The sequence below is a fragment of the Argiope bruennichi genome, chromosome 7, assembly GCF_947563725.1.
Source record: "Argiope bruennichi chromosome 7, qqArgBrue1.1, whole genome shotgun sequence".
Taxonomy (NCBI): domain Eukaryota; kingdom Metazoa; phylum Arthropoda; class Arachnida; order Araneae; family Araneidae; genus Argiope; species Argiope bruennichi.
Genome location: NC_079157.1, coordinates 38,344,924 through 38,371,495, shown reverse-complemented (window position 1 = coordinate 38,371,495; position 26,572 = coordinate 38,344,924). Strand labels below are relative to the sequence as shown.

Below are 26,572 nucleotides of genomic sequence, written 5' to 3'. Positions count from 1 at the left end.
GATCCGGCATCCTATCAGCATCCAATAGAGCTGACTGTAAAACTATCTTTCCTACGATGGAACTTACTGTGCTGGGAAGAATTATTATAGATTCGTAACAATATGTATGCATATGATACCGATATGAATATTAATTAATTGTTATTTATCGATTATTATATTAATTATTTATTATTAATGATAACCGGATGACCACATTGACGTAATAAAACAGCAATTCAAACTTTTTCATCATTTATTTAATAACTTTTTTTAAAGTTACCATAAATAAAAGATTAGAATTAAGAGAAAATTGAATTGCAAATCTTCGTATATTCCGTTTCCTCTTATCCTCAAAAATCAAATATTCTTTTGTTGGGTTTTGAAATGTAAATATATTTTCCTCTCATTCAACTTCTTATTCTCTTTCTATATTCTCCATTTTTATCTATCACTGTAAAAAAAGAGATTAGTTGCGCTATCTGATGAGTGTTTCAAGCAACATTTTATTTTAAAATTAAACAATATGTAAAAATGTGTGTTAATTTAGAGAGTGTCCAAAATTTAAATAAGATTTGAATTTGCCACCATTCGTGAGATAAGTGTTGGCAACCCTATAAAAAAACCATTTGACAACTGTTAATTTAGGGTTAGTAAAAATGGAACGTTACACGATAGAACGACGTTTTCTTATTGTTGAACAATATTTAAAAAATAATGAAAGTCTGGCGACCACAGTGAATTGGCTCCCTAGATAATGTGATTTAACACCATTGGATTTTTTATGGAATTATTTGAAGTCAAAAGTGTACGCCAACAAACCTACAAGCACTCTTGCATTGAAGAAGGCAATTTAACACTTCATCAACAAAATTCAACCACACTTATGCAAAATAGTCATGGAAAATTTCCACAAAAGAGTGCGTATGTGCCAGCAAAGACACGGAGGCCATTTGCCCTATGTGTTATTCCATACATAAACCTATCCTGTGTACTTTACGATTCAATAAAAATACAACAGTTTAAACGAAAAAACTGTGTTTTGTATTCCAAATCTTGTGTTAATACGTTGTTCTATCGAGTAACTCTCCATTTTTACTAACCCTAAACTATCAGCTGTCAAATGGCTTCTTTTAATAGGGTTGCCAAACTTTACAGCACGAATGGTGGAAAATTTAAATCTGGCGCTAATTTGGGGACACCCTTTTGGAACACCCTTTATTGGAACACCCTATCCTTATTTGATCAAGATATTGTATGATTTTTCCTCGATGTTATTTAATATTCTGAATGCCGCATAATACCTCGAGAATATCCTTGCGATATTGCCTGTCGCTTTGTTTTTGCTTCTAACGATATTTAATCATTAATGTAGACTTTATTGATTGATGAAAAGAACTTGAAAAATGATAATACATAGAATAAAGAAATGAATTATATAAAAGCAATATACATTTATTTCATAAACAAGAGATTTATGAATATTATGAGAATTCTGTCATACAGGAACGAATTATACAATGTGTTTTTTTATAATAAATGGTTTATATTATGACTGAAATTAGTTATCAATTTTAAAATTTAATTTATTACCTTTTTTGTCACACATTCTTTGGCTCCTACTGCCAAAATTTAACTTTATTTGTAACAATATTTTTGACACTTGATTTGATTTTTTGATTACTGATACCAAAATGTAGAAAGATTTATTGAATAAATAATAATAGATCTTACGAAGAAAATCTACCTTAGAAGAATGTTTTGCATTTGTTTAAAATATTGTATTTTTTATTAAATATGTCTTTACATATTTTAAAAATTTTCCCATAGATATTACCTACTATAATTTATTATATTTTTCTTGAGTGTAAGCGAAAACAAAAATATAAGAAAAAAATAATAGTGGAAAACATACTTTAATTATATTAGCTTCTCAATATCAACAATTTTTATCTGTTTCTTATTATATCTATACATAATATAAAATGAAGTCTTCTGAAATCGTCTGTATGTTTGAAAGAGAAAAACTGAGAAATAATTAACTAATATTGGAGATATTTATACCATTTTGTAAGGCATTTTTTGTGGAAGGTTTTAGTACATTGAAGTCATATCAAAGTAAAAAAAGGAGTTTTATAATTGCGATTTTAATTATTTTCCTACTACGATTCGCGCATGCGTAAAACAGCATTATCTGTGTTTTGCACTTAGTCAAGCATGTGCGAAAACCTAAAATTGCGCATGTGTAAATAGTAAGAGCTCTGGTATGCATATGCGATATATTTCTTTGTTTACAGCTGCTTTTAAACAGTGATTCAAAACTCATTATGTTCAAAAATTAACTGATATTGGAGATATTTGTACCATTTTGTAGGGCATTTATTGGGGAAAGTTTTATTATACTGAAGTCATATCAAAATAAAAAAAGGTGTTTTCTAATTGCGATTTTAATTAACTTCCCACTATAATTCGCGCATGCGTAAAACAGCATTTTAGTGAACTGTTTTGTCTATGAGCATATCATATTTTTATTTTTTTATCAGTCTAAATATTTCTGAATGTGTGCTATAAAAATTGTTTTGTAGTTACTTTTGATGATTTCTAAATATATTTTTATGTTTGTTTGATGTTGAGTGACATTCCCATGTCATATCGGTTGGAGTCTACACTTAAGTTTAAACCTAACTTTTCTTCTTGGATGTTATGCCACGGGAAACGCTGTGCGGTTACTGCTGGTAACGTTTTAAATTCGGCTTTTCACGATGGGTGGGACAAGTAAAAATGTAAGCTTTGTATTATTACCAGATTAGAGTAAGAAAAGGCGAGCTTTTCTAAAAATTCGAAACAATTGAAAGACCTTAAAAACAAACAGCAGTGCAGACGCATTCACAAAATTGGCGTATAAAAAATATTGGAATTGCTTCAAATGTTTATGATTTATAATCAAAATTACGTTTACATCGATCAATACATTCAATCCGTTATTTTTAATGTCTGTTTACATTTTCATTTTTTAAGACCACGTTAAAGGAGGAAAGGTCCTGTGTCTAGGTTATAAACAGCCCTGGAATGGGATTTGATAAGTTTGTAGACTATTTGAGGAATGAAGTGCTGAAGTCTGTAGACTATTTAAGTTGTACATTTCGTATATGTCACTCTTCTCACTCGTATAATTTTTGTAGGATTTCTAAGAAAGTGGAGGCCCTCAGATATTGCTTGTATAATTTTTAATGTAAATCAGGTCCTAGTAAGATATCAATGTCGGGATCCAAAGACTAAAAATTAATTGAATCAAAGGCAATATTGTTACGAATCTGTGATGCTGCTTCCCAGCATAGTTGGTTCCATCATCAGAAAGGCTGTTTTACAGTCATCTGTATTGGACGGAGTCCGGCTGTCGCGTCGGAGGTCCCAGAGCTTGGCGACAAACCTGGTGACCATTTGGTGACGAATTTGGCGACTTTGGCACCAAAATAGATTATGCCCGAAACATCGAGAACTTTCCCGATCCGTCCATTGGGAACCGAGATACGCCTCGAACGTTCCTGATTGGTTGAGAGGCTTCTAGCCCCGCCTCCTGAGACGTATAAAAGGAGGCAGTCTGCAGCTGCCGGAGTAATAGTCGGAATCGACGGTAAACAACGGGTCTTCCAGAGATTAGCAGAGCAGCGACGGAATCAAGCTAGTGCTGAACTAAGCTGTGCGCTATTGTCTGCAGTAGAGTCTTGTTGTGTGCTCGTCTCGGCCGAAGATAATCGTCTTCTCTATGCTGTATATAGTTGTCGTCTATGTGCTGTCCTGTGTGTTGTAGTGTCAATAAACGTGCTGTGTGATCGTCTACTGAAAGGACTGATCATTGTGTTGTGCCATCTTCATACCATACACAAACACTAAATACACACAAGTGAACGAACCCGACGGATTGATAGTGATAAAGGAAAATCCGTAACAATATAGTTACATTGTCTGTATTGGGGCCTGGTGCACGATAACGTAGATCGAATGTTCACGCGCTGGTATAGACATGGCTGTCTCTCAAGTGTTGTCCTCGTTAATTGACAAGAGTTCAAAATTATTGGGAGATTTGTTTCAAATCAAATAACCCTGTATTTATTTCTCTATAACTACTGCACAAACGTACTTGCAATCAAATTAAGACTACAAAAATTAAATATTTTTGGATAGGATTTATTTTATGAGAGATAAATTGTTTCCGATTTTGCATGTTTTCACATGCATCGTTTTTTCCCTCATCAACGCGGTAGTAATAAGCCCGATATACTATTTCAACAAACTGATGTCATCTTAGATCGTTACTGTTTATTACGAACCTGTAATATTGTTTCTCCGTACAATTAATACCAAAGGAAGAAATATTTACAGATATATTTTTAAAGAATGCGACATTGGCAAACATTTTGACAGAAAACATGGAAGTTCCGAAAAATATAAGAGTGCAGACTACATCTCGACTAGGAACCGATATCCATTGATTCTTCTAGAAAATTCCATGCCATGATAGAAAATTAATATAACCCTATTACCGATTTTTGTCTGCTTCTATTTTGAGCCTCTTTTTAAAAGTGCCTTCAATTGTTTTTTATAACTTGTGATTCGTGTTTCTTTATAGAATAAAGCGTTATTATTTGTTAATAAATCTACTGAACTTGTTGCATCGTACACTCACCGGAAATAAAATCCATAAGAATATGTAAAATTAATGTATTTCTCACTTGTAATTTATAATTTTTTTCTGATTTATATATTGTTTTGAATAATAGATCATGAAATCCGAGTATGCACTTCCGTTTGCAATTAAAAAAACATTCTTTTTGAATCTAGCGCGTTTAAAACCATAGGGCTGAATAGGTTCTGTTAGGCGGTATTTGCAGTTATCATCTTGCTTCGCATCAGGGTATTAGTATTACTAAACTAAGCTAAATTTAAAATGAATCACGATTCGCAAGAAAATGTTATTGTCTTTATTATATATCTAAGTATAGCAAAGAAAACATCTGTACTTCTAATTCATAAAACATATCATATATAGTTGTTTAATAGATCAATCAATGCAATGTTTATATTATGTTTTTTTCTATGTTTTAATACAGTGCATTTTTTTACTAACCCTTCTTTAAGCAAGCCATTCTTTATTTGACAGGTTCGATTGATTTTCGTCGATGCACCTTTGAAGACTTTCTCCGGGCTGTTCTTATAGCAGCCGAAATTGGTTTGGAAATGGAAGGCACACAGGTGTGTGGATGCCGCATAGTAATCGACCTACGAGGGATGAGTCTGGTGAAATTAAGAAATTATATTAAGCCAACTTTGGGACTGGCTGCCGCTAAATATTTACAAGTAAGAAAATAGAATTAATTTTCAATTATAATCCTCTATTTGAAATCGATTCATTGTTATTTTCACCAGCGTTATAGAAAACGTGTTTGAATTCTGCTCACTGTTTCGTCGATTCGTTTTGCTTTATAATGTATTGTTATGCTTTAATTGCCCCTTTTCTTGAAATTTTTGGTCGTATATATATATTGTAATTTCAAAACGTCGCTTTTATTCCATCCCGTACAAGAAACCTAGACAATCTGGCGTCCGTTCACAAGCGACGTAAGAGCAGAAGAGAGCGAAAAATGACAGAAATATTTATTCCGATGATTGCATACTGTGAGATTCTGATAGGGATTTCTTTACACGTGTCGATTTAGGATAGGGAAATCTAGGTATCTTTTAAAAAGAATTCGCTTAGCTTGACAATTTTTTATCCCTTCACTCGGAGTGTCGGAACTTGTCGACTGTTTTAGAGCTCTTGTTGAATTAATTAAACAAAAAAAAAAGGTGGAATTGGATCAGAAAATAAGAGAACATTTTAGAATTAAGTTAATATAATTTAAATTAAGCTAAACATTAGGACATTAATTAGGATTAAATTAAATTTAAAAATATCATTACATATATATGCACAAAAAGTTGTGTAATAGTATAATTATACTCAAATTATGTCTTTAAAAAAATTGATATTTTTGAAAAAGGCTATCATTATAAAAGACTGATTAAGTATCAGATCGTTATTATAACATATAAATTACATATTTATGTACCGCATTTCATTATAATACAAGAACTAAAATAAAAATATAGTGGTACAAATATGACAATTCTGTTCCATTCAATTTAAGACGGATTTCAAATTTGTTCACTAGTTTTAAAGAAACGAAGTACAGAATACACATTTTCAGCTACATGCAATAATCCCTGATTTATAGGATGATCATAAGAATTTTTTTTTCAATATATGGAACTCTAGTGGCTGGTCCGTTCACCATTTGAGATGAAATTTCAGATATATTTATTTAGAGAAACTAAATGGCATTCATGATTACGGTTGTAGGTGCAGAAACTCTATATTTTTGAATGGTAACATCCTCTTTTTTCTCATCGCAAAATGTTCAGACCATGTGAAAAACTTTAATGAGAGTTGGAACGGTACAAAAACCATGCGTTATGTGCACAAAAACAGTTGTGCGCTCCCCCCCCCTCCTAAAAACCCCACACTGTCTAGTTCTTGGGATATCTCAGATCTTATAATACGTGAACAATCCTCAAATTTTGCCGGATTTGAAGGAGAAAACATTATCAAACGTGAGATCACAAGCATCGTTCATGGTATGATACGTTCGATTTTATTATTTACAGTCTGCCCTATGCAGTGTGTAAATGCCGATTGATGAGAATCATGAGGAAAATGTGCTATCCAAATAAAAGTTTCCTTTTATCCGACATCCTGTATTCTGTTGTCAGCAATGGTGGTATCTTGTCGACAATGATTGGTGTCTTGCCTCTGTCATATGCAAATTTCCTCCATGTCATCTGAGCGTGATTTCTTTTCTTTATTGCCTTTTTTTTTTTTTTTTTTTTTTTTTGTGCATGCGTAACGTGTTCGTCTTTTGTGATATACGTACAGTTCCAATATTCTTTAGGGCTTTTGTATGCGCTCGGTATTTTGAATCAGGAAAAAGTGCGTGTTGACATTCGAAAATTCCGAGTTTCTGTGCTTATAACCGTAATCATTAACGCTACTTTGTTGTCGTGCCCTGAATCTCGAGTTCATACCTCTAAATAACTATCATATTAGAAATCAATATTAAGTTCAAATGCAAAAAAGGAACCAAAAAAAAGAAACAAAAGATAAATCCGGCTTGAAGACTTTCTCAAGAGTCACCCTCATTCAGAGATTCAAACTAGGGATTTTTTTCTGTGATAACACAGAAAAAATCCCTGTTTTTCTTCTTTTTGCATTTAAACTTACTATTTATATCTAATTTGGTTAAGTTCATTTGTGTTTTAGTTGTAGCAGCATTAGCGCTCTCTGAATACACTGTATCTTTTATTAGTTTGGTTCAGAAAATATCTGTTTTTAATTGAATTTCATAACGATTGCTTTTTTGATTGATAGTTTCTTTCTCTAAATAACTATGTCTGAAATCTCATCTCAATTGGTTGAACGACCAGCCGCTAGAAGTCCGTATATTGACAAAGGTTTTTATGACCACTCTATATAAAGAATGAAACTAAACTGTGAGAGGTACGAAATATATTTTTGCACCGAGTGGTGTATGTAAAATTCCAAAATCTCCAAATGGGTATTGTGGCAGCTAATTTCTTGATGGAAACATAAATTACTTGAAGACATTAAAACCGTAGGTAGATTTTCTGCAATCCATTTTTACCACCATCAGTTTTAAGATAATTCAAAGTGATTGAACAAAAATATACAGTTTTCCCCCCTTATTGTTAAGAATGCATCTTTGTAAAGGGGTGCTTTTCTGTTTAAATAGATTAAATACATTCTGCTATACAATAATAAAGTATTGCAAATTATTGTACAAGGCTATTCAAAACAACTGCACTGATTCCAAATGTTTATAAGATACATGCCGACAGAGATTGTGTCAAACCTTCTCTCAAACTTTCTAATAAAGGTTTTATTCTTCTCCAGTCACATAAAAACGTAAGCCATCAACGGCGATATTTATTTTCGCAAATGCCAGTTGTGTGCTTCTTTTTACTAGTACATGTATATTAATTGCATACCACTGGTAAGCGATAATTACGAAAAATTGATCTCTTGTGGTAATCTAAGGTTTTACTGAATCTAGATTGCGATCAATGGCGATTAAGCACTGATTCGTTTAGCACGCAAGTACTAGAAATTAGAATGTGTACGTTGAACGTCTTTTTTCCCGATTGATTAGAAAATTAACATTGGATTACAATTGTATTCTCATGGTTATTTAAGTCCATATGTTTTTGAGTTATCGCGTTTGCATATATGAGAAAATACAGACAGAAATGTTGTGAAAGCTTCGACGAATTTGCTGCAAAAAACTTGATATTTATATTTTAGATGATAAATCTGTGAACAAAATTTACTTTGCCAAGTTGTTACATGCTTGAATTATCTCTCTGAGATGCATCTAGAAGTACAGAAAAGACAGATGATCAACCCCGTGAAGGAATTCATTCAAACTTTGATAAGAATTTGTACTTTAGATCAGGGGTGGGCAGACTTTTCCAGGGTGCGGGCTACTTCTAATTTTTTCATGGTGATGCGGTCCACCCATTTCATAGGTGTGGTAAGCTAAAAAAAAAGCCTACAATCTTTATAACAACTTAATAATAAATACAGAATATGTACTTACCTAACTAACAATAAAAATAATAATAATAGCAAGATACAAACATAATAATATCAAATAACGCATTTAATATCAAGTAATTCAAAATACTTTAGAAAATAAATCCTTTTCATCTAAAGTTAGGTCTCGTAGTTATTAGAAGACTTAGTCTGCATACTGTCCGCCAATCTTGAATATCTCGGCATATAATTACTAACTGCTAATCTTGCACTGGGTTCTAAGTGGTCATCTGCGAGACGGGAACGATATGTTGTTTTAATTATATTCATCGTTCACAATTCAGATTCACATAGGTAGTTGTAGCCAAAGAACGATGTTAAATGATATGCAACTTTTTTAAAATTAGGATACTTTATTTCATCCATTAGATTCCAAAATTTTATTCTTAAGTTCTGAACTACGGGCTTTGAAAATTATGCTATTTTGAAAGAAAAAAAAAATTGTTTTCCTCAAGAGATATAGAGAATATATATTTTCAGATATTTTTTTCGAATTCAGAGTGAAGTTTTGTTATTTCATCATAATATTTCTCTTTGTTTAATGTACCTCTGTTTTTAAGCAGCTCATCAGAAATATTTTTGAAATTTTTCGTCGGTGTTACTTTTAGTATACTCGTCTTAAGTCTTAATAAAGGCGGTCCCCCCAAAATGTCTTTGCGGTCCATCAGTCGATCGCTATCGACTTAATGCCCACCCTGCTTTAAATGATAAATCTGTGAACCGAATTTCATTTGTAGTTATTACTTATTATTTACTACATACCGAGAAACAATCAACCTATTTCAATCAACAGAATTGATTGAACATTTAATATGGATCTGCCTTACAGATGTTAACCTCGTGTACTAAATTTTATCAATCATGCTCTATTCGTTTTGCAGTTCACTAGCACTCGGAAAATCGGACTGACAGATTATCTCTCAAAGGGTCTATTTCAAAATTCGATAGAAATCTGCAAATTGGAAGTAAAAATTTCATACCGAATTTCATTCATCTGTTTCGAAGCGGTTTTAAGTTATGGTATTCACAGACGAATAAACACAGTTTGAAACAGCGGGTGTGGTTTCCACAAAACTTTCTCGCATACTCTCTAATAAATGTGCCATGTCAGTTTTAGATTTTTTAACGTCCCGTTTAAAGCAACACTAGAGTTATTTTGGGACGGACCTAGTAATTTTGAACCGCGGTCAGATGACGAGGATGGCACCTGAGCTGGCACCCCTCTCTCCACACCAACTGGAGGACGTTGGCCCTGACGGATTTATCGTTCAACAGAACCCTTTACACGGCGGTTCTTCGGTGGAATGGGGTCTCGAACCTAAAACCTTACGGCTCACAACCCGAGATCTTACCACTAGGCCCTTGTCATGTCAGAGAACACCTTACATGGCAATGGCGTGCATTAGTTACGAAATTTTAACATTTGGCTTGAATTTAGCATTTTTGCTGAATGTGTCGTGTCATCCTTGGGAGTTATTTGGCGATACTTTCCCTATATTCCGTATAGGTTGTTGTTGTTGGGTTTTATTGGCGCAAGAGCCCTTCTTGGCCATACTGCGCCAATACTCCGTATAGGAGAAAGTAAAAATGTGTTTTTCGGAATCGGGGTTCAGTTCTGAAATGCGGAGATTCTTCAAAATCGAAAATTCGGATAGGTTACAATATTTTCTTTTCCCGTACTTCATTTTGTATTTATAAACATTTTTTAGAAAGGAAAAAGAGAAACGGAATTGAGCAGGAAATTTAGAAGTTCATTTGGAAAGTAATAATTGTCCTATGGGACTTCCCTTGAAAGACGTCATTTATGACGTAATCTATTTCAAGCCAGACACTTTCCATTTTGTCCACAGATATTAGATAATTAGACATGTGCTTTGCTCTTAGCCAACTAAATCCGAAAGTATTTCTTATATCCTCATTTCATTGGGATATCTCATAAAATCTGTCATTAACTGCATCGTTGAATGCTTTAATAAATTAATTGGTAATTAGCATAAATATTTTACAAGCTATGAAACGGAATGGATGTTGCACGTGTGACCAAGGAAAATTACATAGAGTGACTATTACATAAATAAGCATTCATCACTCTATTGCACTGTGTTCAAATATTTTTTATCTATCGCTGTTCGTAAGAAAGCTACGTCCATTTGTGACCAGTACGCTTTTTTTTAAAAAAATCCTCTGTTTTGGTATTATTTACTTAAAATTTTTAAAAAATAGTAAAGATACTAAACGATTCAACAGAAATTATTGGACATATTCATATCACTGACTCTCCGATCCGCCCAAAGGCACACGGATAAAAATACTGAATGACCTGACCGCCAAAACAACAGCACTGTCGGGAACTATGGTTGAGTCTTAAGGGCCATCACCGGCCACGGTACAACCCTTCCCTAAGGAAGTACGTCCCATCATCGATGGGAGGAGCCAGTCCATCTTTTCGTGTACCTTTCAGGGTGGCGAGATCCAACCACCATGCCGGAAGCATCTCACCCTCATTCCGAGATGCTCAGGGTGGAGAAATTATAGGAAAAGTGGAGTGAGTAGAGCTATAAAAGGAAATCCAATTTTTGATTTTAAAAGAACAGAGAAAAGGTTTAAATTTGAATCTAAACTTGCAGTATTCCCCAATTTTTTTAACTTTTTATTTGAGTTTAAGGTTCTCATTTAAAAGACTGAGACAGGCATTAATGATTACATTTTTATTCACTGAAAGCATCAGCGATAAATATGATTAAACAATGATAATCGTACGTTAACCCTAACCACAAATACCAAAGATAAATGATAATCTGATAAGTACTATTTCCATTTGGGATATATTAGTCAGATATTTCAGATTCAGATTAGCAAAACGCTCGTGTGCTTTTTTGTAGAGTTTCATTGTATGCAATCGTAAATGTGTGCTTTTTTGTAGAGTTTCATTGTATGCAATCGTAAATGTGTGCTTTTTTGTAGAGTTTCATTGTATGCAATCGTAAATCATTGTGGTGTTCTAATATTGCAAATTTTTAATTTCTACGAAAATGGAAACTGGAATGTTCGCGAAATTTTCTCAGAAACATTTACAGTAAAATATGATTCAAACGCTGTTCAGTCTGAGACAGGCTTTAGATTTAATCTTTTGCTGATTTTTAATCATTCTCTGTAATCACGAAATCATAAAATGATTTATTTCTTCTGCACGAAATTTTTTTATGCAGAGTTTTCTAATTTCAACCGACGTATAAATTTTCAACATTTTAAAAATAACAAATGGCAAGAGAGAATCTTTTCGTACTTTCAAACGGAATCATGAAACGTTCGCGAAATTTCAGCTGCAATATGAGTACGATAGTATGATGTAATTGCGATTTAGAAATCAGATAAATCTGAGTCAGGCTTTAGTTTTGATGTTTCTCCGACTTCCAGCTATTTCCTGTGATTACGACATCATGATTTATTTCTTCAGCATTTTTATATCAAGATTAAAATCAATAATCAATTTAGGAATTGTTTTATCTTTTAAAAATACCCTTTAAAAATTGGTAAATAACCAGCGAATGTTTTTTCTTTCGAATTTATCGTATATCGTATACTGTATGAAAATTTTTGTGTCTGAATTCGTAGTGAAATGAAAAAAATTCGAATACATATTTTGGATAATTTAATTTGTTAAGTTATATTAAAGTCCCTTTTTAAAGCATCGCAATTTAGAACCGTGGTAATAATGATGAGGGCGATATCTGAGTTGGCACTAACCTCTTCAAACTTCCACACCACAACTGCGGGAGGACATTTGGCCCGAATGGATTTAACCCTTTCAAGGGCCGTGGGAAATATGCTTCCCAGCAAATTTATCAATCTTTGTATGAAATTATGTAGGTTGGCATAAGTCCTGACAAATTATTTTAAAAAGACAGAAACTTAGATTCAGTTCTTCATCTCACACAAAATGATGTGTCTTGATTTGTTACTTAACCAAATTAATTAATTAATCAAATTAAATTTATCTAATGAGATAAATGAACCCCTTTTCTTATTCTAATTTAAAGCCTAAAAATATTTTAACATAATATGGCTAGAAAAATATGGCCCTTTAAAGAGTTAAAGTACACCAGACCCGCTTACACCACGGTTCTTCGGTGGAATCGGGTCCCGAACCCAAAACCGTCCGATTTCGAAGTCGCGACCATACACGACAATTCTTCGGTGGAATCGGGACTTGAACCCAAAACCGTCCGATTTCGAAGTCGCGACCATACACGACAATTATTCGGTGGAATCGGGACTCGAACCCAAAACCGTCCGATTTCGAAGTCGCGACCATACACGACAATTATTCGGTGGAATCGGGACTTGAACCCAAAACCGTCCGATTTCGAAGTCGCGACCATACACGACAATTCTTCGGTGGAATCGGGTCTCGAACCCAAAACCGTCCGATTTCGAAGTCGCGACCATACACGACAATTCTTCGGTGGAATCGGGTCTCGAACCCAAAACCGTCCGATTTCGAAGTCGCGACCATACACGACAATTCTTCGGTGGAATCGGGTCTCGAACCCAAAACCGTCCGATTTCGAAGTCGCGACCATACACGACAATTCTTCGGTGGAATCGGGACTTGAACCCAAAACCGTCCGATTTCGAAGTCGCGACCATACACGACAATTCTTCGGTGGAATCGGGACTTGAACCCAAAACCGTCCGATTTCGAAGTCGCGACCATACACGACAATTCTTCGGTGGAATCGGGTCTCGAACCCAAAACCGTCCGATTTCGAAGTTGCGACCATACACGACAATTCTTCGGTGGAATCGGGACTTGAACCCAAAACCGTCCGATTTCGAAGTCGCGACCTTTTCACCAGGCCACCGTGGCCCTTTTGGATGTTTCATTTCCCCAACTAAATCACAACTTCTATATAGATTTACAATTTTGTCGTTATGATTTGAAACCAAATTTCATTAATCAATTGATATGTTTTTAATATTCCAAATTTCATTTATCCAGTTTCCCTATGTGCTTTAACTTTTACATAAGCTTGGAAAAATAAATGAAGAAACTGGCAATCTACCGATTGACGGATTTAGTCAAAAATAAGATATAAATCTTGTAATAAAGCCACATACCACATTATTTTACGAGCCCGTTTCCTTTTTTGATATTCTTCATATAAGAAAATGGGTGGACAGATAAAGAGACGTCTCGTTAAGAGAGTTCATCCGAATTTTGATAAAGATAACATTTTTATTTTCTTGCATGCGTAGTATAGAGCAAATATAACAATCGTCAAAAAATTCAAACTCAAGATTTTGACAAAACTCAGCATTTTAGACCTCTCTGAATGAGTAAAACTCATCTTTGGAAAATATCCGTCTGTGACAAAGATGATTCAAAAGCACTTTGATATAGACGGATAAAATTTGGTATAAGGATTTTATAGCAAATTTCTAAATTCCTAACAAATTTTCAGCAAAATCCAATCTGAGGAAGTCTCTCTGTCTGTCTGTCTATAATATAACCCTATAACTATAAAATGAAGAGAGCTAGATAAATAAAATTCAATACACATAATCAGACTCTATAGTCAATGCACCTGTCAAATTGTTAGCCAAATCAGACAAAGGATTGACTGTCTGTCGGTCTGTACTTTCTGAAACGTGTAAACGTGATAACACAAAGACACAATGTTTTTAATATATCAAATTTGGTTCAAGATTTTGTGACTACAAGTGTAGTTTTGTGACTCATTTTTGTTTCAGTTGGTTGGGAAAAATACATCTAAAACACAAATTCGATTTTCGGGTATTATTAACCGCATTACAGAAATCAATCGCCAAATAACTCGCCAAGGATGACATGATAGATTCAGTAAAAATGCTATATTCATACGACATGTTAATATTTCGTTTTTATTGTACGCAAGGCGTTCACAAGGGGAGAGTTCGAGAGCATGCGAGAAAGCTTTGAGGAGACAAGTCCCACTGGTTGGATTAAAAAAAAAAACCGCATTTCTAATTTCTTTCACGTTGTTTTCTTTTGCGTTATCGTGACTTCTGACAGAAGATAAAATTTTCCAAATTTTTTTCCACGTTTTTCGCGGTTAAATAAAAACGGAGATTTGGAAAAATATTCAAAGACGGTTTTTTATAGTAATAAAATTTTTCTTTGCATAATCAATAAGTGAAATAATCTTGTGATTAAATTTGAATTCTCTAATCGGAATCCTTTTTTATTAAAGTACTAGTCGCCATTGACGACCAGCTGGTTCGCCGTGGATTTTGGTTATGTCTAATTTCAGTTAAATGGTTTGGATAAAATTTCATGTCCATGATTTGGCTGAATTGTCTGACATTAAAGCTGTGTTAAAATAACACACATTCTTTTTAAAAAAAATTAAGTTCTGCTTATCGTGTGCATAAACCTTTCTAATGGAGATAGTCCTCAACATTTTAGCGCAATTAAAAACACAAACGTGTAGCTCATGTATCTTCTAAAATTCATGGGATTGCAACTTCATTTTTCAAATTCGTCTTGTAAACTGCACAGATATAAGCAGTATCCTTCTATTTCAGCTTACAATAAAATAATGGTAGAAAATCATATGATTCAGTATTGACTAGGCCCGTGGCATAATATCCAAGCGGAAAAATTAAGTTTTAAGCTTAAGTCTGATTCATTCTGTCTCTGTAATTCAATTGCAGTGCGATTTAAAGAGAGACGGTTACTTCGCTCAACAGAAGACGCTCCTTCCTTAAATGTGGACATTCTTTCTCTTATATTCACTAACCGAACGTTTCTTTCCTCTGCATTTTCATTATCACGCAACAAACGAAGTGTTATGGCATTTAATGTACTCCTGTGAATGTTGGATTTACTCTTGGAGGGGGGGGGGGTAATGAGTTTTGAATCGCTGTTTAAAATCAGTCGTAAACAAAGAAATGTATCGGATATGTATACCACAGCTCTTGCTACTTGCGCATGCGCAGTTTGAGGTTTTCGCACATGCGCGGACAAGTTAAAAGCACAGATACTGCTGTTTTACGGATGCGCAAATCATAGTAGGAAAATGATTAAAATCGCAATTATAAAAGTCCTTTTTTTAAAATTTTATCATGACTTCAATATACTACAACATTCCTCAATAAATGCCCAACAAAATGGTACAAATATATCCAATATCAATTAAGTATTTCTCGAGTTATTCTCTTTCAAACATACAGGCGCTTTCAGGAGACTTCATTTTATACTGCGTACAGATAAAGCAATGAAAGTGGTTTGAATTTTAGAGTAACAATGCAATCTATTTTGGAAGTTAGTAGAAAACAAAATGTTTTTAAAAAAATGCAAACTTCAGGAAAAATTTGCACAAAATTAAATTAGTGTCATTAAAAAGAATTTTTTTAAAAAATTTTCAAATGTTGAAAATTTTGTTTTTGTGCAATAATATCTTCCCAAATTATTGGAGAAATTTCACCAAATATTTAATTAATTACAATTATAATTAAAATTTCTAAAAAATCTGCACATTCTTATCCTTTAAAGTACATAAGTATCAAATTCGATAATTGTAGGTAAAGCTGTCTGGCTTATAGAACACACATATACATTCATCTTTTTTATTAATAAATATTTATATTGTTATCATAAATGCGATCTACATTTTATTTAAATTGCGACTTCTAATTATCATAATCGAATATATAGTGGTTTTATTTTCAAAATTAGCATGTTATTAAACTATTGCATGATTATTTCTTGTGTAGTTAAATCGAAAAAAAAATGATTATTACTTTATTTTCAGCATATCTTGCCTTGTCGTGTAAAGGGTATCCACTTAATCTATGAAGAATTCTACTTCGATGCCGCATTCCAAACTCTCAAATATCTCATGAAACCATTTCTGAGACGGAAAATGAGAAAAAGGGTAAGAAATGTTTCCTTCAATTATTTTATGTAAAAAGTTTCCTTTAGTATTTCTTTGAATGATTTAATAGGGAAAGTGATTCGACATTAGTATTTTTTAAAAATAAAATCGTTACATTGTTCTTATGGAATATTTTCTTTCATAGCAGAGTTTTCACCTTACGTACTTCTGAAAGTATGTGAACGATGTGTTGACAAAAACAAAAAATACACATTATAAGGCTTAAAAAAAAGTGGCAGTATTCGTTTCCTCATGTTATAAGGAAAATAAAAGTTAGACAAGCCTTAAATCTTATTTGACAGCATCAAAACAAAAGTATTAAAAATTGGATGTTAAGGAAATAAATATATTTAATTCCTTTCTGAATCGCGTGACTTGTAAAAATAATATGTCGATATTTTACTTATAATAATTCTAAATATCGCAGGAAATTTGATCTAATTCCAGATGCGAATCTTCATTTGAATCTAGAATATTATAAAAATAATTGGCATCACAAAAGTTCAAGAATTATAATGACACTTTCTTATATTTGAAAAGAAAATTTCATTCTAATAAAAATTGGTCATCACAATGACCAATTTTTAGCCTTTATCGTAAGCCTTTTTCAGCCTTTGCGTTTTCTAGTTGTCGTTTTCAGACAAACAAATTATAGGGGATAATTTTGTTCAAAATCTGATTGAAATTTAGAAATTTGGTGTAAATATTTCCAAAAATGTGTTTTACAGGCTGAGAGAGGTCTGAAATATGAAAATTTGCCAAACTCACGAATTCGAATTGCTGTCAAATCACGAGTAATAAGGAGAGTTCGCAAAAACCACAAGTGTTTTTTCATTAGGACTGAAGTGCTGAAATGAAAGCAACATATTAAATTATATTGAACTGTCATTGCTCAAAGCGGATTTTTATAGAAAAATTAAATAATGTGTTTTGAATTGCTCTGGAGATATTTATATTTTGAGACTGTCTTCATATTTCCAACAAAAGAATTACATTTGTTTAAAATAACTTTCAGATCGGCAACTCTTTTACACTACTTTTATAACATACCATACCATTCTAAAACTATTTTTACTCTTCACAAGTTTAAATTGAAACTTCAAAAAAATTATTAATATACTATGATTATCTTAAGTAAATTTTTGAAATGTAATTAATTTTGTAATTTTAAAATACAGGACAATATTAAAATAGGCATCAGATTTAGAATCCCTATTTTTCAAAATTATTAGAAAATAAACGGAACATAATTAAAAAAAAATTGAAATATGTTTACTCAAGTTTCAAGTTATCATCATATATCATATATATGTATATATATATTTCAAATCACGTGGTATCAATCCGACATAAAAACATCATGTTTCTCACATGACTCATATTTCGCAATCACCAACATTTAAAAAAAAAAAAACGATGGTTTTTAACCATCTTATAATCAATCGAGTTCTAAATTTTTTTTTTCTGGAGGCCAGAATTTTTTCTTGTGAAAAGCCAGTTTAAACCAGTTTTAAACAATCACGTGACTATCAGATTACACATGTTTTGGTATTTAAAAACAATACCTCCCTTCACTATTTCGTTTTGATTTCCGTTTTCTTGTCTATGCTGGCGATAACTTCTTACAATCTTGCTCTTTATTGGCCAAACAGGAGATTTGAGTACAAGGTGGACATTCGAGCCAAATTGTGTCTTTTTGTTGGCAAAAGTCACCAAATGTGACAACTTTCTTTATCATTTTCTAATAAACCTAAAAGCGAAAAATGGATGCCTCAAAAGCGATAAATCGCCAGTTTTCTGCCCATGCATTTTCAGGCTTGTAAAATCTCAAAACGAAACAACATCATATTCTGAATTGATAATAAGATAAACGAAACATTTCAATTTTCTTCAGTTAGTTACAAATGTTTCACATACTTTATTGTTGATGTGACATAAATCTTTACTAAAATTCAATTCTTTGTAGAAACATTATAGTTATTAAAGAGATTAAAAATATGGTATAATTTTATATAGATATCTTACACTATCTTGCTCCAATACAGAATTTATTATCATTGACTTTAAACTGTAGTCATTTTGTGTGATATGGTATGAGACGAAGTTGGTGACATAAAGAATGCCGTAAAGGTTGGTGAGACATATTCACTTTTTGATTATAACTATATATTGATTTCTGTGGATTATGTGTAAAGCATTTTGTAACTCTACTCACTGCATCTTGTGAAACACTAGATGTAGTGGGCAGCTTTTTTTTTGGTTATTTTCACGTATACATATTATAGAGAAAATATACTAATTTTCAAAACAATTTGAACTAAAGAGTTTGAAGAATATACACGTTTTAGATATCCCTCAGTTCGAAAAACACATTTTTGGAGAATGTACATCTGTCTGTGACAAAGACAGACGGTTGAAATTTGATATTCGGTTCTTTACGCCAAATTTGTAGATTTCGATAAAAGTTTTGGGCACATCAGCTCAAAGGAAGTCTGTCTGTCCGGTTGTTAGAATATAATATACTCACTGCATCTTGTAAAACACTAGATGTAGTGGACAGCTTTTTTTTGGTTATTTTCACGTACACATATTATAGAGAAAATATACTAATTTTCAAAACAATTTGAACTAAAGAGTTTGAAGAATATACACGTTTTAGATATCCCTCAGTTCGAAAAACACATTTTTGGAGAATGTACATCTGTCTGTGACAAAGACAGACGCTTGAAATTTGATATTCGGTTCTTTACGCCAAATTTGTAGATTTCGATAAAAGTTTTGGGCACATCAGCTCAAAGGAAGTCTGTCTGTCCGGTTGTTAGAATATAATATACTCACTGCATCTTGTGAAACACTAGATGTAGTGGACAGCTTTTTTTTGGTTATTTTCACGTACACATATTATAGAGAAAATATACTAATTTTCAAAACAATTTGAACTAAAGAGTTTGAAGAATATACACGTTTTAGATATCCCTCAGTTCGAAAAACACATTTTTGGAGAATGTACATCTGTCTGTGACAAAGACAGACGGTTGAAATTTGATATTCGGTTCTTTACGCCAAATTTGTAGATTTCGATAAAAGTTTTGGGCACATCAGCTCAAAGGAAGTCTGTCTGTCCGGTTGTTAGAATATAATTTAATACAATAACCACAAAATGAAAAGAGCCTAATAGATAAGATTCAATACACAGAATTAATATCTATAGCTTAAACAACTCTCAAATTTTGAGCCAAATCCAAAATGGGATTAGCTATCTATCGGTCTGTGCTTTCAGAAATATGTAAACATGATAGCTCAATTACACTGTGAAATTAATATATCAAATTTGGTATGGGATTTTTTTACTACATTTGTAGTTCAGTGTCAGGTTTTTGTTTCAATCGGTTCAGAAAAATGCGTTTTAAACACAAATTCGATTTGTATTCTATTAAGCACATGCCAGGGATTAATCCGGAAAAAACTCGCCAAGGATGACATGATAGATTCAGTAAAAAGGATGTATTCACGCCAAAGATAAACATTTACTAACTAACTGAGTTCGTAAAACACGTTTTTGGGAAATATATGTCTGTCTGTTTGTTTGCGACAAGGATAACTAAAAAAAACTTTGATCCAAACGGTTGAAATACGGTATACGACCTTTATACCAAATTTGTGTATTGCTGTCAAATTTTGAGCAAACTTCGCTCAGAGGAAGCCTGTTTCCTCTTCAGTTCGAATGTAATTTAGTACGATAAATACAAAACGAAGACAGATAGGTAGTTAAAATTCGGTACACATATTTAGCCTATAGTGTAGATAAATCCAACAAGGTTTTGACCGTCTGTCGGTCGGTATGTTCAGAAACACATAAACCCAATAACTCAAAAACTCAATGACTTAAATATATCAAATGGTGTTTTGTGACTACAAGTGCAGTTTTGTGTTAAATTTTCGTTTCTATCGGTTGTATTTAAAATTCAATTCTCCACAAATTTAATTTTTGGTACTATTAATGGCATACTAGTGATTAATCGCCAGATAACTCGCCAAGAATAACATGAAAGATTTATAAAAAATGCAAAATTAACGCCAAAGGTTAATATTCCGTAATCGTTGTCATCCGCAATTCAATGCCATGCAAGATGTTCTGTCGGATAACACTTTTATTAGATAGTATGCGAGGACGTTTTGGGGGGGGGGGAACTACATCTGCTTGTTTCTTAAATATATCTGACTACTGATCTCTAGTGGAAAATTCAACACAGAAATTTTCAGGTGGCTTGACTCATCTTTTCCATAAGCTTTTTAGAATGCTTGTTGCTCTGAAACTAGCGAGGATGATTTGTATATTTTGCAGCCCTTAAAAATATTTAAATATTAAATGCAATTTTTAGACATGTGACGCGTAAAATAAACCTCTTCCTTCCTGTTATAGATTTGCACCATAATGAATGTGAGCTCATTAGATAGTTCACTTTTTATATACCACAATATGGAAACAAAAATTCAATATCTGTGTCCATCTTTCCATCACCTCGAAAGATATAAATTATATATTTTATTGCACATAATTTCACAACACCATTATTATTTTACTATTACCCTGCATTATAGATGTCTTTTAATGAATTAATTAGGTTTTTAAACCCCATTTTTGCACATCACTGCAAAACATAACGTTCTATAAAATTAGTATTTTTATATCCAGGGGTTCTATAAAAGAACTCTGTGATTTAAAAAAAAATCATATCGAGTTAACATTATATCTTTGATCAGATCAGTTAATCAGAAATGATTTATGAAATTTCATGAAATTTTATTCACACCAGTTTCAGTTTGTTTTTTCAACACTGGGTAGCGTCGTCCATCATTGACCTTTAAGTGATGTAACAGACGCTCATTCCATAGTGAAGTGTGATGGCGACGTTACAGCAGAAGGCTAAGTGTGTTATCTGGATCATAGAAACTGGATCTTTTGCAGCTGTACAGAGAAACCTGCGTGAGTAGGTGGTAACGCTCCTCCAGACAAAATCATTTATCAATGCTTCGTGCGTTTAAGAAACAGGAAGTGTGTTAAAATAAAAGTCATCTATAGTCTGTTTACCGAGTCCAGAGAACGAAACCAAATAAACGCGCGTGCTTTATTGGCGATGATTAAACATCTGGCACTTTCCAGGAACGCCAACTATAACAATTTATAGAAAGTCTGAATTGCTGCCTTATTATAGAAAATATAGTAGATTCTATGATAATTAATCCCCAATGAAATTCCTCAACATCATCTTCCGAAAGTGATATCTGAAGTATGTCCTTTAAAATTTATCCCAAATAAATGAATGAACAAAAATAAAAGAGAAAGAAAAGAAATCACGAAATTCGAGAAGTAAGCCAAAAATGTAGCTCTTTGGCAACCCATGTGTTTCATTTCTTTCTCTCAATTCGAAGAACGGACTATAGTAGGCCAAGAGGATCCGTACTTCATGTCAACGAAGTCCGAAAAAATCGTGTACGGGGAAGATTGGATGATTCGGCAACAAGTGGATTAGAAGGGCAGGGTCAATTTCTGGGCCTCCGAGATGCTGGATCTAACTCCATTAGACTTTTTCTTCTGATTACATGTCAAGAATCTCGTTTACGCTGAGAAAATTCAGGAATCCATCTCAGCCAAAGGATAATCACTAAGCATGGTAAAGACTAAGATGGTGGCCAGGACATGCAAAGAGGTTGAATACAGTTTGGATATGTTCTGTGCCACAAACGGGCCACATATTGAAATATACTAAATGGGAAAAATCTTGATAAATTAACCTTCAACTGCATATATACAACATTAACCTAATTTTATGATTGAATTTTAAGAATTTGCATCAAATGCCTGGAGTTCTTTTATAGGCACCCTGTGTTTTTATTGTCACTGTATGAGATTTACGTATGCTATTTTGTTTTCTTCCAGATATATTTTCAAAGCGATGACCTGCAGAGCCTGCACCAACAAATCCCTCCCAGAGCGCTTCCATATTCACTTGGTGGCTGCTTAGGACAGAAGCATTTTCAAGATTTCCGAACCATTATGCTACAGAACGATGCGTTCATGAAAAGGCTGAATCGATACACATTTAACGGCGAGCATTCCAAAGAAGCCCTGAGGGACATCGAACATGATCCCAAAGTGACTACAAAGACGCTGATAGATGTTTTGACTTCGTAATTATGGCATTCCAGTTGCGTATACATGTATAAATGTATAAGGATACTCGAATTCTGTGGCATTCCAGTTGCGTATACATGTATAAATGTATAAGGATACTCGAATTCTGTGGCATTCCAGTTGCGTATACATGTATAAATGTATAAGGATACTCGAATTCTGTGGCATTCCAGTTGCGTATACATGTATAAAAGTATAAGGATACTCAAATTCTTGTTGGTGATACTGATAAATAGACCAACAATATGTCCTTTATCGGTGTATAGTGTAGATGTATTTTTATCAGAAGCTAATAACCAACTGGTTGCAAACATTCAACTGGCTTCAGCCCCTTGGCAATGACGACAAAACTGAACGAAATGTAATTTATGTCAGATAGTTGATATCTATGAAAGATATATAGTTATAGATTATATACATTAAGGCGTTTCGTTAAAATAAGTTGAATTGTATCTATCATTCATTTCATCTGCATACATGGTTTAAATTCATGCGAAGGTCTTTTTTTCTCCATACCATGACATACTAGAAAGATATTTCTTTGGTTGTAAATTGGATTCCAATTTTTTTTCGACCAAAGAAATTGGTACTATTTATTAATCATGCCTAATTTGAAAATCATATTCATAGCTGCATTTCATTGCACATTATTTTTTGTTTATTTTATTTATTTGTTTTTTGTTTATTTAATTTCAAGATGTAAATGCAATTTTAGAATTTTTTTTTCTCATCACGATATTTCAGAGAAATATTTTTGGTAATAAATTAGGTTCAGTATTTTGTTTTCCGTCAAAAAAAATTGATGGATGGAAAAAGAATACGTTATAGATAAAATAATTAAACGACTACTTTAAATCTGCAATTGTCACCTGAACTTTAAAAAGTGCCTTATGTATGTTTGCTCTTAACTGGTTAACAGAGCTTACGTAACCTGCGATAGTTGGATCCACTTTTAAAGCTGGATAATCACCGTCACTCGATGCCATGCCAGAGGGATGATTTGACTTCAAACCAAGTTGTCCATGCGAAATACCAGACAGAATTGGTTTGGCATAGAATTAAGGTTGGATATTCGACCCAGCCTAATTCCCCTTGAGATCATTTACATTTTTCACCGCGCCATTTATTGGCGCATGCGCTCACAGAATGCAGTTTCGGTTTCATGGAGAAGTAATGACATTCACCGAGAGGATCGAGTTAAATTGGAATGAAATATTATTTTATGATTAGCCAATAGAAATGGAAGATACGATAGTAGATCATGTAGTGCCAACACTCCATTGGCTCAGAATGAAGTGATTATGAACGACTGACTATATAAGATCGAAACATTTGAAATGTTAATGGCTGAATGTGTTATTAGTAAACAACAGACAGTTTTTGTTCATAAGAAGTGAGTTTGGAATTTAAGTTGAAAATTATTAAAATCACTAACATTCCATCTCTGAAGCAAGCGTTCATTTTTTGTTCGAACTGCCATTGCAAGTTCGGTAGTGGAATTTCTTATATCACTTATTAAATTCTTACATTAACCCTGTAATTACCGCTTTCTTTTAAAAAAGAAAACACGACATAAAGGCAAGCTTTGCGGAATTGCTACTTAAAAAGTAGCAATTGTTGTTTATGTGCTACTCAATAACGGAATGATGAAATTCAATCTATAATGGTAATCGTCAGATGTAGCAAAAAATAGATAGACTTCCAACAGCAGAAATCATGGGGTAAATATATGGTAGGTTAAAGTAAAATTCTTTACTAAGTATACTTTTTCATTGCAAAAACTTTGCCATCGACACGATAGGTCAAAGTTTTAACTGTCAGCATTTATCTTGACTTTAGCTGATTAAACTTGCTACATCATCTCATGGTAGAAAGTTCAATGAAAATGCTTGCCTTTCAAAAAGATAGATATAAGTGTGACAAGATAATATTAGTAATATTTATTCTAAGAATGTTCTTAAGTTAAAAGCATTTTTGGTATTTTATTATTTGTGATTATATGATTAAAAGGTGAGAAAGGTACTGAATTTTAAAAACTATTATAATAAGTTTACTTTAAAATAGTTATGAAATATTACAGTGTTTTACCTTAAATCAGACGAACTGCAATTATTTCAATAAGCGATCAATTCTAAAATGTTGTTAATTTTGTTTCCAATTTACATTATTGTTTTTAATTCTTAGAGTTTACTTATCATTTTTAGGGTTATTACTGTGATATTTCTTCATTGTCTGCTTCTGATATTTTTACAGAGAATCAAAAATCAGAAATTTGTTTTGTATAGTTCTGTTTGAAATAAATATTTTTATATGTTTATCAGTTTTATTAATTGTAGTGTGTTTCATTTGCTTCATTTATTTATTAAAATAAATTTGATATCTATGTTTTTACTTTCACTTCTACGTAGTATAGGGAGTGTATAGTAAACGTCAAAAAAATTCGAACTCGAGATTTAGACGATTCTCCACTTTTAGATCACCCTTCATTGGAAAAACGCATTTTTTGAAAATATCCGTCTGTTTAGTTCTGACAAAGATAACTCCAAAATGCTTTGATTCAGACAGTTGAAATATGGTATACGGAATTTATGCCAAATTTGTGTATTACTATCAAATTTTCAGCAAAATCTGCTTAGACGAAGTCTATCTATTTATATGTTTAATGTTGAGCCAAATCCAACAAGAGGTTGACTGTCGGTCTGTATGTTCAGAAACTCATAAACACGATAATACAAAAACACATTAGCTTAAATATATCACATTTGATAGGGGATTTTGTGATTACAAGTGCAGGTGTTAAATTTTCGTTTTTATCCGTTGATAAAAATGTGTCTAAAATTCGTTTCTCCACAAATTCGATTTTTTATACTATTAAGGGCATACCATTGATTAATCGCCAAATAACTCGCCAAGGATGAAAGATTCTGTATAAATTCAAAAATAACGCCAAAGGTTAATATTCCGTAACTATTGGACACCAGTACCATATAAAGCGTTCTCTAATAAGGCAAATTTATTACAGAGTATGAGAGAAAGTTTCGGAGAGACCAATCTTCCTGGTTATTTAATATTGTTGACATTAAAACCTGTAGATTTTTATTATATACGTTGAGTGTTAGGTCTATCACCACTTTTGCTGGAGATGGACTGATACCAGGCCTATCAGTTTGCAGTGGGTTGCTGATGTAGATAGAGCTAAAGTTTAGATTTTAGAAGAAAGAATTAAAAAAAATTAATTAGAAGAATACATTTACATTTACTCTCTTACACTACCCTATCATACAATCCCCAGAACTGATGACAATAGCGACTCGTTGTCAGTAGTTGTTCTTGTAGCTATTTTTGCTATGAAAACTGGCGAAAACAGCTATAGGAACTGGTGTTAGAACTGTAGAATCCACATAGTAAATACGGGTGTATACGTGGGTCCATCAAAAAGTTATTTACAAATCTTCCAAAAAGCTGCAGGGGGCTTCCAAATCGAAAATGCGTGCAGTAATTTACTTTTTGTCGGAGAATTGTCGTAACTGCAACTAAATGTATAGTGAAAATGCAATGTCGCTACAGGCTATGCGAAGAGGTGCAACACGTTTGAGAACAAACGTACAGATATTGACGATGACGATGTTAAGGAAAGATCATCAGCTGCAAAAAATTTTGAGTTCGTTTTTCGCGTGAATGACGTTGAACAAGATTTTTTTTTTCAGAAGGAATAAAAAAATAATCCCACGTCTTTATAAATACTTAAATTAGGTTTTTCATGGAAGTCTG

The 26,572-nt window shown here is 32.9% G+C and overlaps 1 protein-coding gene across 1 annotated transcript in view; it reads left to right on the top strand.

The window, feature by feature from the left end:
- Window positions 1-25,048, top strand: part of LOC129976553 (retinaldehyde-binding protein 1-like) — a 44,448-nt gene extending 19,400 nt beyond the window's left edge. The window contains exons 4-6 of the mRNA XM_056090180.1: window positions 5,141-5,337; window positions 16,483-16,605; window positions 22,547-25,048. Of these exons, the coding sequence (XP_055946155.1) occupies window positions 5,141-5,337; window positions 16,483-16,605; window positions 22,547-22,801 (575 nt within the window). The 3' untranslated portion in view covers window positions 22,802-25,048. The remainder of the gene's footprint in view (window positions 1-5,140; window positions 5,338-16,482; window positions 16,606-22,546) is intronic.
- The last annotated feature ends 1,524 nt before the right edge of the window (window positions 25,049-26,572 follow it).